General features: G+C 39.5%; 1 protein-coding gene across 1 annotated transcript in view; it reads right to left on the reverse strand.

Annotated features, from left to right (window-relative positions):
- Window positions 1-14,728, reverse strand: part of fam83fb (family with sequence similarity 83 member Fb) — a 53,444-nt gene extending 38,716 nt beyond the window's left edge. Inside the window, exons 1-2 of the mRNA XM_061984582.1 lie at window positions 14,165-14,728; window positions 479-646 (exon numbers count right to left, since the gene is read on the reverse strand). Coding sequence (XP_061840566.1) covers window positions 479-646; window positions 14,165-14,650 — 654 coding nt within the window. The 5' untranslated portion in view covers window positions 14,651-14,728. The remainder of the gene's footprint in view (window positions 1-478; window positions 647-14,164) is intronic.
- Window positions 14,729-17,579: the final 2,851 nt, after the last annotated feature.

A 17,579-nucleotide genomic window follows, 5' to 3' on the forward strand; every position in this document is an offset into this window, starting at 1 on the left:
TGGAGGGGGCGTGGCCTCCAGCTCCGGCTGAATTCCGGGAGTTTTTCGGGAGAAAATTTCTTCCGGGAGGTTTTCGGGAGAGGCGCTGAATTTCGGGAGTCTCCCGGAAAATCCGGGAGGGTTGGCAAGTATGGACGTCACGCTACTTCCGGTACAGGCAAGGCTTTTTTTATCAGCGACCAACGGACTTTATCGTCGTCGTTCTATGCTAAATCCTTTACAAATATGGCAATATCGCGAAATGATCAAGTATGACACATAAAATGGATCTGCTATCCCTGTTTAAATAAAAAAAATTCATTTCAGTAGGCCTTTAAGTGCCTGTAACGGTTCAAACTCACACAAAACAAACACTGGACAACGTTTGGTCATAAAGAAAAAACAACAGTTGTGTCCAAGGAGATTTTAGGTTGCTAGCTGAATACTCAGATTCCACTTTTGTGCAACATTCATCACTTATGTGAGGCTCCCGTCTTACCCGGAGGTGCTGGGCGTCGATCTGCAGCCTGGAGCACATGTCCAGGAAGTGCGGCACGCCGCTGTTGTCCAGGAGGATGTAGATGGGCACCGAGCGGCGGGAGGCGGCGTCCATCAGGTCCTGCAGGATCTGGAGGTCTGTGAGCAAGTCCATCACGATGGCGATCACCTGTCCCGGAATAAACAACAGTCGCCGTCACTGTAGGGCAGGGGTCGACGACTCAAAATGTGGAAAGAGCCATATTGGACCAAAAATAAAAATCTATCTGGAGCCGCAAAAAAATAAAAGCCTTATATAAGTGTTATAATGAAGGCAACATTTGATGTATGTGTCTATATTAGCCTACTATCAAAATGACTATGCGTCGCAGGCTGACACAAATCTTTATTGACAGAAATGTTGAAATGTACTATTTATTCCTCACATTGGAAACATTATTGTCAGGTTCAAACACTGATGACATCTATTAAACAAGACAAGAGGCAAAGAATTAAACAGAGACAGAATTCAATTTGGACTCAATATATTGAGGAAAGTCGCCCGGACATTGTATCCTTCTACAATCTCCAGCACGCTCTGCCAAAAGATTGCATGCCTCCTTCTTTTATTTTGGACCCTCCCCGAACACCTGGCCACCGCTGTTTCCAAAGGACAAAGGTCGCAAAAAAGTTCACAGAAAAGGTCGTAAACAATTCACAGAAAATAGTTCAAAAAGAGTTCGTAAAATACTTGACAAAGAGTTCGTCTGGAAATTGGGCAGATCCTGTCATCTCTCCGCTTTGAAGTCCTTGGGCCAGAACAACATCCTTCTGTTGATTACCATACATGAGAGAAAACAGAAAACCCTTCATGTGGCTCTCCCCCTTACACAGTGGAGTTTTACGAGCCTTACTCTTTGTAGGCCTCAAAGACAGCCCTTGTCCTTTTGCCTGGAACTCATTTCAACACAAAGTTTTTTGTGATAACTTACAAACAATTATTCTAACAATTATTAAAACGGAGGCTTCTCAGAGGGTGAGATAACTCAATCAATCAATCAATCAATCAATCTTTATTTATATAGCCCTAAATCACAAGTGTCTCAAAGGGCTGCACAAGCCACAACGACATCCTCGGTACAAAGCCCACATACGGGCAAGGAAAAACTCACCCCAGTGGGACGTCGATGTGAATGACTATGAGAAACCTTGGAGAGGACCGCATATGTGGGTAACCCCCCCCCCTCTAGGGGAGACCGAAAGCAATGGATGTCGAGTGGGTCTGACATAATATTGTGAGAGTCTCCTACAAATGACCGTCTTAGAAAGGCCAAAGGTATAGATGTGTGTTTTTAAGTTAAAGGTAACGACAGGCTGTCTTCTTCTAATGGATTTATTACAATCTGGAACAACATGGCACACCAACAACTATCAGAAATGCAGCCAATATTGCATAAATAATGCAAATATAAATTACATAAAACAGAGGACATACGTAAAGGAAATTAAATGAGCTCAATTATACCTACAAACGAGGCATAATGATGCAATTTACCATGAATTGATTAACGTGGACCCCGACTTAAACAAGTTGAAAAACATATTCGGGTGTTACCATTTAGTGGTCAATTGTACGGAATATGTACTGTACTGTGCAATCTACTAATACAAGTCAATCAATCAATCAATCAATCAATCAATCAATGTGTACATACAGCCAGCCTGAATAGCATGTTAGCATGGATTAGCTTGTGCCTGATGAGCACTCCAGACAAGTCGTTAACATCAACAAAGCTCACCTTTTGTGCGTTCACGCACAGCATAAAACGTTTGGTGGACGGAATGAGACAAAGAAGGAGTGGCGTAAAACACGTCTTTCTGTGGCAACGTCGGAGAAAGTCGTACATGTAAACAAACTACGTGAAACATGTTTCATACAAACAGTGGGATTTCTAACAATTAGGAAAGTTTGTGTCATATTTGTCCTCCTACAGAAACCATATTAAAACAATTTTTTTTTTTTCTCTCATCTTTTTCCAATTTCATGCATTTTTGAAAAAGCTCTCGGGTGGCACTAAAAAGCGGCTCTAGAGCCGCGGGTTGCCGACCCTCGTCTTAGGGTATAAATCGACGTTAAAACAGGCCAAATCAGTGTTAAAAAGGACCACATTTTTTCAAACGCATCATGCCACTAAAGTCTCACGCTTGTCATTTTCTGAAACTTGGCAGCCCGGAAATTAGCTTAAAAAAAACTCTAGCATACATAGCATGCTAACAGGTCTCATTTGTCAAGTACCAAAATATTTTACTGAGGTGTATAGCTACAAAACGAGCTAAAAAAGCTAGCATACTAACGTTAGCATGCTAACAGGTCTCATTCATCAAGAAACAAAACATTTTGCATTAAGGTGTATACCTGCTAAATTAACTAAAAAAAAATCTGGTATGCTAATGTTAGCATGGTACATTTCTAACTGTAAAATGTGTCAAGTACCAAAATATATTACTGGGGTGTGTAAAATGTACACAAAAAGCTAGCATGCTAATATTATAATGCTAACAATTGGCACTTTAAGAAGTACTTGTGCTAAACGTTGATGTACAAGCACTTGGGATTCAATCAAGTGGCGTCGGAGTGAAGATGCGCTGGAGGCTAAGATTACCCGATTCCTGATGTTCATAGAATGCGTCTTGGAAACTGTACGTGTCGACCCGTGAGCTCGGTACAAGCTCTGTGTTGTCAGTCCGTGGCGTGTTGAAACGTGGCGTGCAAGGCGATATGTGAGCAACTATTCTTTTGGCTCTTACGAGCTCAGACTTGTGGACAACGTCTTCAAGGAGACAACGTCCCAGTGAGAACATCTGACATGAACATAACAGGGCCAAGGGCCGCATTCCAGAATCATGAAAGGACGGCAGGCCATTTTAATTTATTTTTGTTCATTGAAGTGAATAAAACTGATCCAAGGTAGGCACTAGGCAGTGCTTCTTGTTGATTCACGACCGCCACGCATAGATTTGACACTACCTGTTGCAACCCGGGGGATCAGTGTTGCCCACTTAACGACTTTGTCACGATATTCCAGGGGTATTAAACTCCTTCACATCGCAGTTATGGCTGCCCTCAGAGGGCCACTTGTAACAGTTAATAATTTATAAATATTAATGTATAAGGATTTGCTTCATGATATTATTAGAAAGTTGCCTATGCATTTGGTTATTGTTTCCCATACAATGTAATTAACAACAACTGGCAGGTCAGTTGGCAGAATTTTTTTGTAAAATTCCAGGGGTTTACCATACACTACTGTAAAAAAAAAAAACAGCATGGTAAAATTCTGGCAACTGAGCTGCCAGTTTTTCAACGCAAAATCATTGTCATTTTTACAGTGTACAATTTAAAGTTAAAGTACCACTGATAGTCACACACACACTAGACGTGGTTGAATTACCCTCTGCATTTGACCCATCTCTTTGTTCCACCCCCCTGGGAGGTGAGGGGAGCAGTGAGCAGCAGCGGTGGCCGCGCTTGGGAATCATTTTGGTGATTTAACCCCCAATACCAACCCTTGATGCTGAGTACCAAGCAGGGAGGTAATGGGTCCCATTTTTATAGTCTTTGGTATGACTCGGCCGGGGTTTGAACTCACGACCTACCGATCTCAGGGTGGACACTCTAACCACAAGGCCATTGAGCAGGTTTTTTTTATTTTTGTATTTCATGGATTTGAAATCATAGGTTAAGCAAAAATGTAACTGTTAATTTCTATTTGAACAAAGCAATTGTTTTTAGAATAAATGGTAATATAATATTTTTTGCAATACTTATCTTAAGATATTACTTTATTGACACGTATTATATCCAGGTTTTCGCGGACCATAAAAAATTATGTGGCAGGCCAGACCTGGCACACGGTTCTTGAGTTCAACACCTGTGCTGTATTCAGTCCCTCCGTCTCTATAGTAAGCATGCTAACTTGTTTTGCCTATAAAAAATAGGCGAAGATAACCGTGACTACTGGCTTGGCAAGGTGATATGTGTCTGCGTGTGGCTCGTCAGACCTATGCGGGCACGAAATGCTCTGCCACAGACGGAACACGTGTGGGGTTGGCTCTGTTGTAGGGGCGCTGTCCATCCTCTGTTTCCGGAGGGCACGTTTCCTCTGACAGTCCTCGATGCGGGATTTCTCAGCAGCCTTTGTTCCAACAGCTGTTGCACTCCTCCAAGCTGACCTGTTTTCAGCAAGTGTCTCCCATGGGTCTGTGGGGATATTAAGAAGCTTTGTGGAGCACTTGAAATTGTCCTTGAACCGCTTCTTCTGTCCTCTGACTCGTCTCTTCCCTTGTGTCAGCTCTACATAAAAGAGTTGCTTTGGTATGCGGGAGTCTGGCATGCGGCATAGATGACCAACCCAGCGAGTTTGCGAGCGCTGGAGCATAGAGGTGAGCCCGATTAAGTACTTCCGTATCTGGTGTTTTGTCCTGCCATCTAATGCGAAGAAGCTTCCCCAGGCACGTCATGTGAAAGGGGTTGAGTTTCTTGGCATGCCTCGAGTAGACTGTCCAAGTCTCACATGCATAAAGGAGGGTAGTAACCACAGCTGCAGCATAGACATTCAAGCGAAGTCTTCAAAATGCAGCTCTCGCCTTAGCAAGTCTATTGTTGATGTCCTCATCTCTTGAAAACATCCCTTGCATCAACGCAGTTCTCAACAGTCCATCATCCGTCAATGATGAAGACATAAACCGGCTCCTGCTGGTCAGGATCAACACAGAGCTTGACCGTCCACCCTCCATCTCTGAAGTTGAAAAAGCAATTAAACAACTGTTCAGTGGTAATGCCATCCCTGCAGAAATCTACAAGTATGGTGGTTCCAGTCTGTCTCTCGAGCTATTTATCTCTTTCTGGACAAAAAGCAAACTTCCACAGGAATTTAAGAAGGCTTCCATTGTGCACGAACAGTACATAAGCGCAAAGGCAGCCGACAATGTTGAGACAATCATTGCGGTATTTCACTTCTTCGCATAGCTGGTAAAATACTGGCCAGACTGCGTCTCAACAGGCTTACTTTGGAAGACCTTCTTCCCGAAAGCCAGTGTGGTTTCTGTTCTGGCCGAAGTACCCTTGATATGTCTACGAAGGTTCTCATTCATCCAGGTCATTGTCATCTCAGGGCATTCAATCGATCGCAACTGGACTGTTTGGTTTGTCTTAGAAGGCTTCATCAGTTCTAGCTCTGACCAATCTAAGTCTAAGAGCACGAACTGATGAAGCCTATTCGGATGAGCGGCGAAACGTCTTCTAAGATAAACCGAACAATCCAGTTGCAATAGATTGTTGTTGATAAAAGGTTTTCGCCTTGCATAGGAGAGTTTTAACTTGCACTTACAGATGTAGCGACCAACTGTAGTTACTGACAGTGGGTTTCTGAAGTGTTCCTGAGCCCATGTGGTGATATCCTTTACACACTGATGTCGCTTGTTGATGCAGTACAGCCTGAGAGATCGAAGGTCACAGGCTTAGCTGCTTACGTGCAGTGATTTCTCCAGATTCTCTGAACCCTTTGATGATATTACGGACCGTAGATGGTGAAATCCCTAAATTCCTTGCAATAGCTGGTTGAGAAAGGTTTTTCTTAAACTGTTCAACAATTTGCTCACGCATTTGTTGACAAAGTGGTGACCCTCGCCCCATTCTTGTTTGTGAATGACTTAGCATTTCATGGAATCTACTTTTATACCCAATCATGGCACCCACCTGTTCCCAATTTGCCTGTTCATGTTTATCAGTTTGAACATCAAATATGTTGTCTTTGTAGCATATTCAACTGAATATAGGTTGAAAATGATTTGCAAATCATTGTATTCCTTTTATATTTACATCTAACACTATTTCCCAACTCATATGGCAATGGGGTTTGTACTAAAAAAAGTTTCAATCAATCAAAAAAATGACGTGGTGTACTTAATGAAGTGGCCGCTGAACCTTACTTTGTCTGACAACGGCCGAGTCGAGTAAGAGCAAAGTTTCCAGAGTGACGCAAAGTCTCAAAGGCAGTAAACAAGGCGGAGGCCATGTCGAATGTAAACGGTTGTATAAAACCCGCTGGCGCTCACCACTTAAAATTCTAGTGAGAGTGCCGAGCTTTGGAAACCAGCGGCAGGACAACAAGCATGTGGAGGGAGCGTAAAAGCAATGGAGGACGGACGGAAGGAAAGAAAATAAGTTTCCAACATTAATTAAGTCCCGAGCCAGAGTTTGCGCAATAGCAGCCGGTAAAACAAGCCTGGCACTGACCCACTTCTTGCCTGCATGGGCAGAGTGTGTCAGCAGGAGGAGATGAGTCAGCTGAGCAGTGCTAGAATTACAAAACACACAAAAGCGCTTCGGGTCCTTAATGGACCTTTTGAGCAGGCATTAATCACTCACACCCCCACCGGCTCTTTCCTACAAACCAAGGCACTGCGGTGATAAACTCACTTGTTAACCAGGTGGATAAGACCGAAGCAGTGTTATTGTCCGGTAAAGAAGGGGAACAAGAATACAAACTGGAACTGTTAAAACTGAACTTCAACCAATAAGGAACTTTACTAACAATATTAATAACTAACTCTCCAAACTCTCACTGTTACACTTTCCAGTGTTTTCCTCCAACATTCATCCATTGGTTGTGGCCACACCACAAATACATTTGGCTGCAACGACTAACGCCATTAGAAAAAAAACTTGTATTTTCTGTTGCGTCGGTTAAGGGTTTAATGAGAGTAACTAATTAAAATTAATACAATCCAGGCCGCATAAAATAAGGTCAAAAAGTTGGATAGAAGGTGAAAGATGGCAAAACGGTAAACAGAAGGTAAAAAAAACGTAAATTGAAGGTAACAAAGACGTAATTAAAGGTAAAAGAAAATTGAAAACAGGTAAGTCGAAGGTAAAACAATGTAAATGGAAGATAAAAGTAGGTAAATTAAATGTAAAAGAAGGTCAATCAAATGTAAAAGAAGTAAAAAACCGGTAAAAGAAGATAAGTAAAAGGTAAAACAACATAAAAAGGTTAATGGAAGGAATAAGAAGGTAAGTATAAATTAAACTGAAGGTAAATAAAAGGTAAAAGAAGGACTATAGATGGTAAAACAAGGAAATAAAAGGAAAATAAAAGGTAAAAGAAGTTCAAATATGGTAAAAAGAAGGTAAATAAAAGGTAAAAGAAGTTTAAAAAAAAACGTAAAAGAAGATAAGTAAAAGGTAAAACAACATAAAAAGATTAATAGCAGGAATAAGAAGGTAAGTATAAATTAAACTAAAGGTAAAAAAAGAAATATAGAAGGTAAAACAAGGAAATAAAAGGAAAATAGAAGGTAAAATAAGTTAAAATATGGTAAATAGAAGGTAAAAGAAGTTAAAAAAAAACGGCAAAAAAAGATAAGTAAAAGGTAAAACAACATAAAAATGTTAATAGAAGGAATAAGAAGGTAAGTATAAATTCAACTAAAGGTAAATAAAAGGTAAAAGAAGGAATATAGAAGGTAAAACAAGGAAATAAAAGGAAAATAGAAGGTAAAATAAGTTAAAATATGGTAAATAGAAGGTAAATAAAAGGTAAAAGAAGGATTATAAAAGGTAAAAGAAGTAAGAAACGGTAAAAGATAAATAAAAGGTAAAACAACATAAAAAATGTGAATAGAAGGAATAAGAAGGTAAGTATAAATTAAATTCAACGTAAATAAAAGGTAAAAGAAGGAATAGAGAAGGTAAAATAAGTAAATAAAAAGAAAATAGAAGGTAAAATAAGGTAGATAAAAGTTTAATTTAATTTATTTAAATCAAAGGTAAAATAAGTTAAATAAAAGGAACAAGGACTATAGAAGGTAAAATAAGACAAAAAAACAAGGTAAAAGACAGTCAAAGAAGGTAAATAAAAAGTAAAATAAAGAATATAGTCGGTAAAACAAGATGATGAAACAAGGTAAAAGACGGTTGAAGTAAATAAAACGTGACAAAGAATATAAAAGGGAAAATAAGGTAAAAGACGGTCAAAAAGGGTAAATACAAGGTAATAAAGGTTATTATAGCAAGTACTAAAATCTTTATTTCGACTATTTTCCCGAAAAATACACACTGAGGCTAAAAAGTGTTTTTTCTGATGACTCGATTAATCGAACAAACTGATCAATAGATTACTCGGTTACTAAAATAATCGATAGCTGCAACCTTAATGTTGTTACAACTCTGTGCAGAAGATGACATCGTAACTTCACTTCTCAACACAACTCATGTGCACCTGGTCTGCCAAACAGTGTGAAGATACCGGGGAATTCCCAAAGTGCGTTTTTGTGGTAAGACGACTAAAATAGCTTTCAAGACTTGATGACAACGTCCAAACCATCAATTATGTTAGACCTTGTAAACACCTCTTGTGTACTGGAAGATTAGGGACGTCTGTCAATGTGGAAACAAAACAAAAAACTCCAGGATGCACATCCGCACCCGAACACACCTTCATTCAATACGGGCAAGTCAAACACCGGAACAAAACAGACGCCCCTCATGAGAGGGTCAAACTACCACGGACATGTCAGTCCATGTGTTCCACTTCTGAGTGGAACTTGAGCTGGTGCTTTTGTCTTTTACTGTTCATGTCGCACAATGGTCCTTTGACCACACGGACCCACACACTACTCGGACGCCGGCTGTCGTGTCGATGCAAGCACAAACGCACTTTTGTCGCAGACGCACAGTGTCAGATAACCAGCACGCAGGCGGAGCTCCGCAGGACAACAAAAGTCATTCTCGGAACAAATCTTCTCATGAGAAATCATCTGTTGTAGGGTAGGGCTGGGCGATACGGCTGAAAACTGTCGATATTGATAATTATTGATATTTTTATGACCTATGGAAAATAAGGAGCAGGAGAAAATCCTTTTTGAAATGTAACTTCCTCTGATTATAATCCCTTCAGCTAGGAAGGCAGAATGAAAATGTCAACACAGGCATGGAAAACACTCAAACAATGTAAACAAAATGGTAAAATCCCATTGAAGACGAAACAATAAGCTCTTAAAATTAAAGAATATGTAAGAAATGCTTCATAAAGTGTAAGAAAATAATGCAAAGTGTGAAAATTTAAACAAAGCAAAACCTGAGAAGAACTACTTTCTGCAGGTTTAGTGCCAGGAACTTACAGCTGTGCTCTAAAGGGTGAGCGCGGTTAATGTGGGGACGAGTGCCTAGCATCATTTTTAGACCACATTGGTCTGACTACGGTCACTTTTTTTTTTAAATCCCCAAAAGTGCCATACTGTCTAGTAGGGGTGTAACGGTACGTGTATTTGTATTGAACTGTTTTGGTTCGGTTCGGAGGTGTACCGAACGAGTTTCCACACGAACATATTAAGTAGCCGCCTCCGCTTCCTTCTGCCTCTGTTTCTGTCAGTACTCTACACAGCACCCAGCATTGTCCCACCCACACAACCATCTGATTGGTTACAAACAGAGCGGTAACAGCCAATCAGCAGTGCGTATTCAGAACGCATGTAGTCAGTGCTTAGCGTTTAGCAGGTAAGCATCAGGCAGCGGACTCTCCCCAAATGATAATAAACACCTCCCAGTCAACAACTAGTAACATCACTATGAGCCCGTGACCTTCTAGAAATATAAAAGGCAGCTCAGCTCGCTCGCAGTCCTGGCTTGAGGTGAAGGCTAATTCGCTTTTAGCGTAACGTTAGCTCATTTTGCGGTGTGTGTGTGTGTGTGTGTGTGTGTTACGGACAGCAAAGCCCTGTCTGTCTGTTATTTCACTTTACCTTTTTTCTGTGTTGATTGAGCTGTGTTGAAGCAGCAAAAAAGGACATTATGTTAAATGAAGAGTTTCTGTCTCTGATAGTTGATATAATAATGTAAGTGCATCATTAAGCCTACATGAACTCCATGGTGTTCAGGGATGAATAGTCTCTCCTGTTGCTATCGTACCATTTTTTTCAGCTATAGTTACATTAATCATTAGTAATGCTGCAGCCTAGTTTTGAATGGCAGGGTCCCTGCTATCACATGTTGATAAAAATATAACATTGACATAATAAATCAACTACAGGCTTCCCAAATGCTGTATTAAATTAAGCATGATGAGTTGACTTGAAACTGTTTAATGTTGCACTTTTTATATGTAGAAGAAAAGTTTTGTCATTTTATTTAATCTGAGCAACCACTTGAGGCAGTTTAATGTTGATTAACATGGGCAGAATATTATAGTGTTCCCAATGTTAAAAGGATAAAGCCATTGTTTACAAATTTGGTAAATAAATAACCAAAACATTTATATTTTGTTGTTTTCTTACTGTACCGAAAATGAACCAAACAGTGACCTCCAAACCGAGGTATGTACCGAACCGAAATTTTTGTGTACCGTTACACCCCTAGTTATAAATGATAATCTAAACTAAATGTTGTGCATAACTGTGGTGAATTCAAGAACCCTTTACTAAAGTTAGAAACAGAGGAGAGGGAAAGTTTTAACCCCCAAAAGAAGCACAAATAATACAAATATAATTCCAACAATATTTATGTATTATTGTGTGAATGTCCAAGCTTTCATGTTAATATTAGCATGCTAGAATGCTAATGTTAGCATAATAACAGTTAGTATGTGTCAATTACCAAGTTATATGACCGCGGTGTAAAAAAAAAAATATCTGTAATTTAACGGTAAACATATGGCAGCTTTTACATGTTATTACTGTAAATAGAAAAACAGTCTGAGCTTCTTTTTTTTTTTTTTTTACCATAAAATATGAAGACATTTTTACAGTGTACAATTTGATGGATAACTTGCTTTGAAATCATAAGTCTTTATTTTATTTTAACAAAAACAAAATGTTTGTAATGTACGATAACATATTTCATTGCATTGTGAGATTAAGTACATTTATTTCCGCATGTCATTTCCACACTTTGGCGGGCCATGTACAATGATGTGGTGGGTCAGATGTGGCCCCCGGGCCTTGAGTTTGACACCTGTGATTTAAGTAACATAGTTATAGTAGAGATGTGACATCGGCGAATGAATCGAGTCTTCTGAACGGCTCTTTTAAGTGAACGATGAGAATTTGCGGTTGTGAGCTGTTCCTTGTTTATGCACAGGCGGATACAGCGTCACCATGACAACTGGACAAGAACATTTGTAATTTACCTTATTATTATAATTTTTTTTAATTGTTTTTTTATGTATTTTTATTAACATATTCTTTTGGATTCACTTTTCTGGTTCATTATTTTGAAGTAGTTTAAGCGCGCGCACACGGGTCAGGTAGTATTATTTTGCATTCACATTCTTATGTCATAGTTAATATTATTAGGGGTGTCAACATTTTTTTAATTAAAGTTAATCGATTAAAAAAATTAAAAATCGATTTAGAAATGTTTATTAATTTTTTTTACAATTTTTTTATTTTTTATTTGTTCTGTCGAGCCACTCAGGCAAATCATATTGTTGATGTAGATGATCTTATCTGCTGTACATATTTACTTTACAAAAGATACGTGTTGGATACTTTTCTTTTAGCCTTATTTGTATTTGACTTTATTAAATGTTGAGGTAGAATTTTGTTAAACAAAACCAGTTTCATTTTGAGCAATGCAAAAATGTATCAAAGCTGTTTTTATGGAGGAATGCAGTTAATCATATAAGTGACACTAAATATTATTACAAAAGTATTTATTTTGAATTGAGAATCGTTTTGATTCCAGAACTCATTCTGAATCGAATCGTTACCCTCAAGAACCGATTAAAAATCGTGTGGTGCCTAAAGATTCACAGCCTAATTATTATAGTTTTGTTTATGCTTTTTTGCAGGTTTTATTCTTACTTATTATTTGTGTTGGTTTTTGTTGGCATTTTTAAAATAATTAAAAGTCAAAATATTGATGCCACTGTCAAAGCATGCTGCTATCTTTATGAAATGTTTACAAAAATACAATTATAGCCAATATTTCATAATAATTCTCACCAATCGAGTAATAGTTGTGTGAATATGAGGTATTATGATCTACATTTTATAGTATAAATGCTTCCAGTGATTATTTCCTTGATTTAAAAAAAGTTTTTAAAAATCCAAGAAATGTAACAATAAGCCAGTCTTTTAGAGCGGCTCTTTAAAAGCTAAAGATCCAGATCCTTTCAAAAAACCATAAATCCCATCTATGATTTACTTACGAATATACATTCATAAGTATATTAGGGTTCTAGGTATACTTGTACTAATAAAGTATCGCAGTACTAATGAAGTAAAAAAAGGTATTATACTCAAGCGGTGCTTTAAAATATAGCTTGCTCGCGGCTAACGTCCGTCCACAGTGTTTTAGCTTCTTCTAAATGACTAATCCTTGCCTTCGTGTCGACAAATTAACCGTTTCTAAACATGTTTCACTACAGCAAGCGAGTGCTCCTGAATGTAAACAAAAGGGTGGATCTATACCAGTGGTTCTCAACCTTTTTTCAGTGATGTACCCCCTGTGAATTTTTTTTTAATTCAAGTACCCCCTAATCAGAGCAAAGCATTTTTGGTTGAAAAAAAGAGATAAAGAAGTAAAATACAGCACTATGTCATCAGTTTCTGATTTATTAAATTGTATAACAGTGCAAAATATTGCTCATTGTTAGTGGTCTTTCTTGAACTATTTGGAAAAAAAGATAGGTTTTTATTTATATTTATAAAGGATTTTTAAATTGTTGCTATTTTTAGAATATTTAAAAAAAAATCTCACATACCCCTTGGCATACTTTCACGTACCCCCATTTGAGAACCACTGATCTATACAAATATCGACTGTAACGATACCAAGTTACGATACCTACTCAGTGGCCTAGTGGTTAGAGTGTCCGCCCTGAGATCGGTAGGTTGTGAGTTCAAACCCCGGCCGAGTCATACCAAAGACTATAAAAATGGGACCCATTACCTCCCTGCTTGGCACTCAGCATCAAGGGTTGGAATTGGGGGTTAAATCACCAAAAAATGATTCCCGGGCGCGGCCACCGCTGCTGCCCACTGCTCCCCTCACCTCCCAGTGGGTGATCAAGGGTGATGGGTCAAATGCAGAGAATAATCTCGCCACACCTAGTGTGTGTGTGACAATCATTGGTACTTTAACTTTAACTTTTTAAGTACAAGAGCCATATATAGTCGATACTACAATGATTACGTCAACATTTTTTTATTATCATAAATCTTTTATCATTTTTTTAAAAATTCTTTATAAACTCAGGACGTCCCTGGACACAGGAGGACTTCAAGTTTGAGCAAGTGACATTATGTTCTTTACAAGAAAATTTGTAATTTACCTTATTATTATAATTTTTTTTAAATTGTTTTATGTATTTTTATTAACATATTCTTTTGGATTCCCTTTTCTGGTTCATTATTTTGAAGTAGTTTAAGCGCGCGCACACGGGTCAGGTAAGTACTATTTTGCATTCACATTCTTATGTCATAGTTAATATTATTAGGGGTGTCAACATTTTTTTAATTAAAGTTAATCGATTAAAAAAAATAGAAAATCGATTTAGAAATGTTTATTACTTTTTTTTTTACAATTGTTTAACTTTTTATTTGTTCTGTCGAACCACTCAGGCAAATCATATTGTTGATGTAGATGATAACTTTTGACCACGACTGTATAAATGATACTTGACATGGTTATTACGACGATGCTCACCTTGTTGGCCGCCTGTATGAGTCTGCGCACCACCTCCTTAATGTGGGGCCCGTTGTCTTTGGGTGGGTGGGTGTGGACCGCCACCCGGGTCACCCCCTTGAAGAACCCCCCGCTGGGCCAGCCTATGTCCAGGGGCGGCACCTCCGTGTCCGACATCTGGGGCCAGTAGGTGGAATGAACCCCCGAGTCCCCCGGGGACGACGCGCAGGGTGACCCCGCCGCATCGTGGCCGCCCTTCTTCTCCTCCTCCGCCGCCGCCGCCTCGTAGTTCTTGAAGGTGTTGGTCAACAATTTGACCTCCCTGGCCGACAAGAAGTCCTTCACCTCGTCCTCCCGCAGGCGCATTTTGAAGGCGCCGTCGCCGTTCTTCAGGAGCTGCTCGACGGCGGCGCGGTGCTGCTCGCTGTAGTAGAACTCCGGCCGGGTCTCCGGGACCGGGGTGCCGATGTGGCCGTCCTCCATGCACACCAGCTGGGATTCGGCCATGGCTGCGGGCCGGTTTAAGTCCAGTCCCACCTGAAGTAAAGTGGCGGTAGGACACGAATGAACTGAGAGCCCCGGGAAGTTGGCTCACCTGCTCCAGGATGGAGGAGGGGCCTGAACGCGGCATGTTGCCTTCAAGGACAAACTGAATTCTAAGAGAAAGTCGTTTTTTGTAACATACAGCAGTGTTTTTCCAACCTTTTTTTGAGCCAAGGCACATTTTTTGCGTTCAAAAAATCCGGTAGATATCACTAAAAAACGAAACTCAGTTGACAGTAAAAAGTCGTTGTCGCAATTGTTGGATATGACTTTAAACCAGGGGTGCTCACACTTTTTCTGCAGGCGAGCTACTTTTCAATTGATCAAGTCGTGGGGATCTACCTCATTCATATATTTAATTTATATTTACTTATTTATGAAACATATGTTTTTGTTAACAAGTTAAAGGTGTTTAATGATAATACAAGCATGTTTAACACATATAGTTAATATTGTTAATAAATTAAAGGTGTTTAATGAAAATACAAGTATGTTTAATACATATAGTTAATATTGTTAATAAATTAAAGGTGTTTAATGAAAATACAAGTATGTTTAACACATATAGTTAATATTGTTAATACGTTAAAGGTGTTTAAAGATAATGCAAACATGTTTAACACATATAGTTAATATTGTTAACAAGTTAAAGATGTTTAGTGATAATGCAAGCATGTTTAACACATATAGTTAATATTGTTAATAAGTTAAAGGTGTTTAAAGATAATGCAAACATCCATCCATTTTCTACCGCTTATTCCCTTTGGGGTCGCGGGGGGCGCTGGAGCCTATCTCAGCTACAATCGGGCGGAAGGCGGGGTACACCCTGGACAAGTCGCCACCTCATCGCAGGGCCAACACAGATAGACAGACAACATTCACACTCACATCCACCCACTAGGGCCAATTTAGTGTTGCCAATCAACTTATCCCCAGGTGCATGTCTTTGGAAGTGGGAGGAAGCCGGAGTACCCGGAGGGAACCCACGCAGTCACGGGGAGAACATGCAAACTCCACACAGAAAGATCCCGAGCCCGGGATTGAACCCAAGACTACTCAGGACCTTCGTATTGTGAGGCAGATGCACTAACCCCTCTGCCACCGTGAAGCCCGCATGCAAACATGTTTAACACATATAGTTAATATTGTTAACAAGTTAAAGATGTTTAGTGATAATGCAAGCATGTTTAACACATATAGTTAATATTGTTAATAAATTAAAGGTGTTTAATGATAATACAAGAATTTTTAACACATAGTTAATATTGTTAACAAGTTAAAGGTGTTTAAAGATAATACAAGCATGTTTAACACATATAGTTAATATTGTTAATAAGTTAAAAGTGTTTAGAGATAATACAAGCATAATTAACACATATAGATTCCTTTCTTTCATGAAGACAAGAATATAAGTTGGTGTATTACCTGATTCTGATGACTTGCATTGATAGGAATCAGACAGTGGTGCTGATAAGGTCCGCATTTTCGAATGGAGGAGAAAAAAAGTCCTCCTTTCTGTCTAATACCACATGAAAGTGGTTGGTTTTTGGCATCTTATTTATCCAGCTTCCGTACTCCTTTGTATACACTTTACAAGAAATACATTGTTGGCAAACTCCGTAGCTTGCTAGCTTGTGCACGCCAGCTTTCTGAGACTCTTATTTTGGTAGCGCAGGCAGGATGAAGCAGCGCTTTTATTGTGCAACTGTGCAGTCGGTCTTTGGAGTTTTGACGACAGGTACGGCGCCAGAGTCTGTTGAAATAAAGTGTTTCTCGCCTTCCAGTCGGTAATTTTAATGAGCTGGCAGCAGCCAGCGTCATCTCAGAAGACCCTCGGGTGCCGTGAATGTCAATCAAGTGACGAAAGTGACGTCATAGTGAAGATTTATGATCGCTCATTTTTAGGACTATTTTTTTAATGGCTGGCTGGTGATCGACTGACACACCCTCCGAGATCGACCGGTAGCTCGCGATCGACGTAATGAGCACCCCTGCTTTAAACCATAACCATAACCTACTCAGTGTCCTGGTGGTTAGAGCAGTGGTTCTTAACCTTGTTGGAAGTACTGAACCCCACCAGTTTCATATGCGCATTCACCGAACCCTTCTTTAGTGAAAATTTAAATGTTTTTTCTTAATTTAATGATGTTATTACATTAAAGAAATACTAATAAAGATATATTTTCCAAACAGAAAGTTACAGGAATGAACACATGATCCCATATTTACATCTCATTGTGCAACATGTGAATGTTTTAGTGTGACCTAAATGCGATATCTGAAAGGGGTACAAATTATTTCCAAAGCAGGACCCCGCCTCCCCCACCTAGTACACAGCTCATGAAAAACAATATTTTTTGTTATTGTCATTGTAAGTGGGCCAAAACACTTTTATTAGAAAATAAGCTCATGGAATTGACTCCTGTCATTTGATTATAAAAATAAAACATTTAACTTGTTATTTAGTCAGGTTTGGGACAGGTGTGCTGCTGGTGTGGCCACAGTTCATGTGCACGTCTGACGTCGCTCACATGTGCTCCACTGAATGCTCAAGGAGTTTTTGCGTTTGCTCAAGCATATGGAAAATTAGAGGGATCATTGTTTGGGGAGAAGTTTTTATTTCACGATGAGTCGGGTGTGTCTTGACCTCCACGGCGGAGGCTCTGTCGAACCCCTGAGGCCGACTCACCGAACCCCTGGGTTCGATCGAACCCAGGTTAAGAACCAGTGGGTTAGAGTGTCCGCCCTGAGATCGATAGGTTGTGAGTTCAAACCCCGGCCGAGTCATACCAAAGACTATAAAAATGGGACCCTTTACCTCCCTGCTTGGCACTCAGCGTCAAGGGTTGGAATTGGGAGTTAAATCACCAAAAAATGATTCCCGGGCGCGGCC

This window comes from Nerophis lumbriciformis, linkage group LG25, assembly GCF_033978685.3.
Source record: "Nerophis lumbriciformis linkage group LG25, RoL_Nlum_v2.1, whole genome shotgun sequence".
Lineage (NCBI taxonomy): Eukaryota > Metazoa > Chordata > Actinopteri > Syngnathiformes > Syngnathidae > Nerophis > Nerophis lumbriciformis.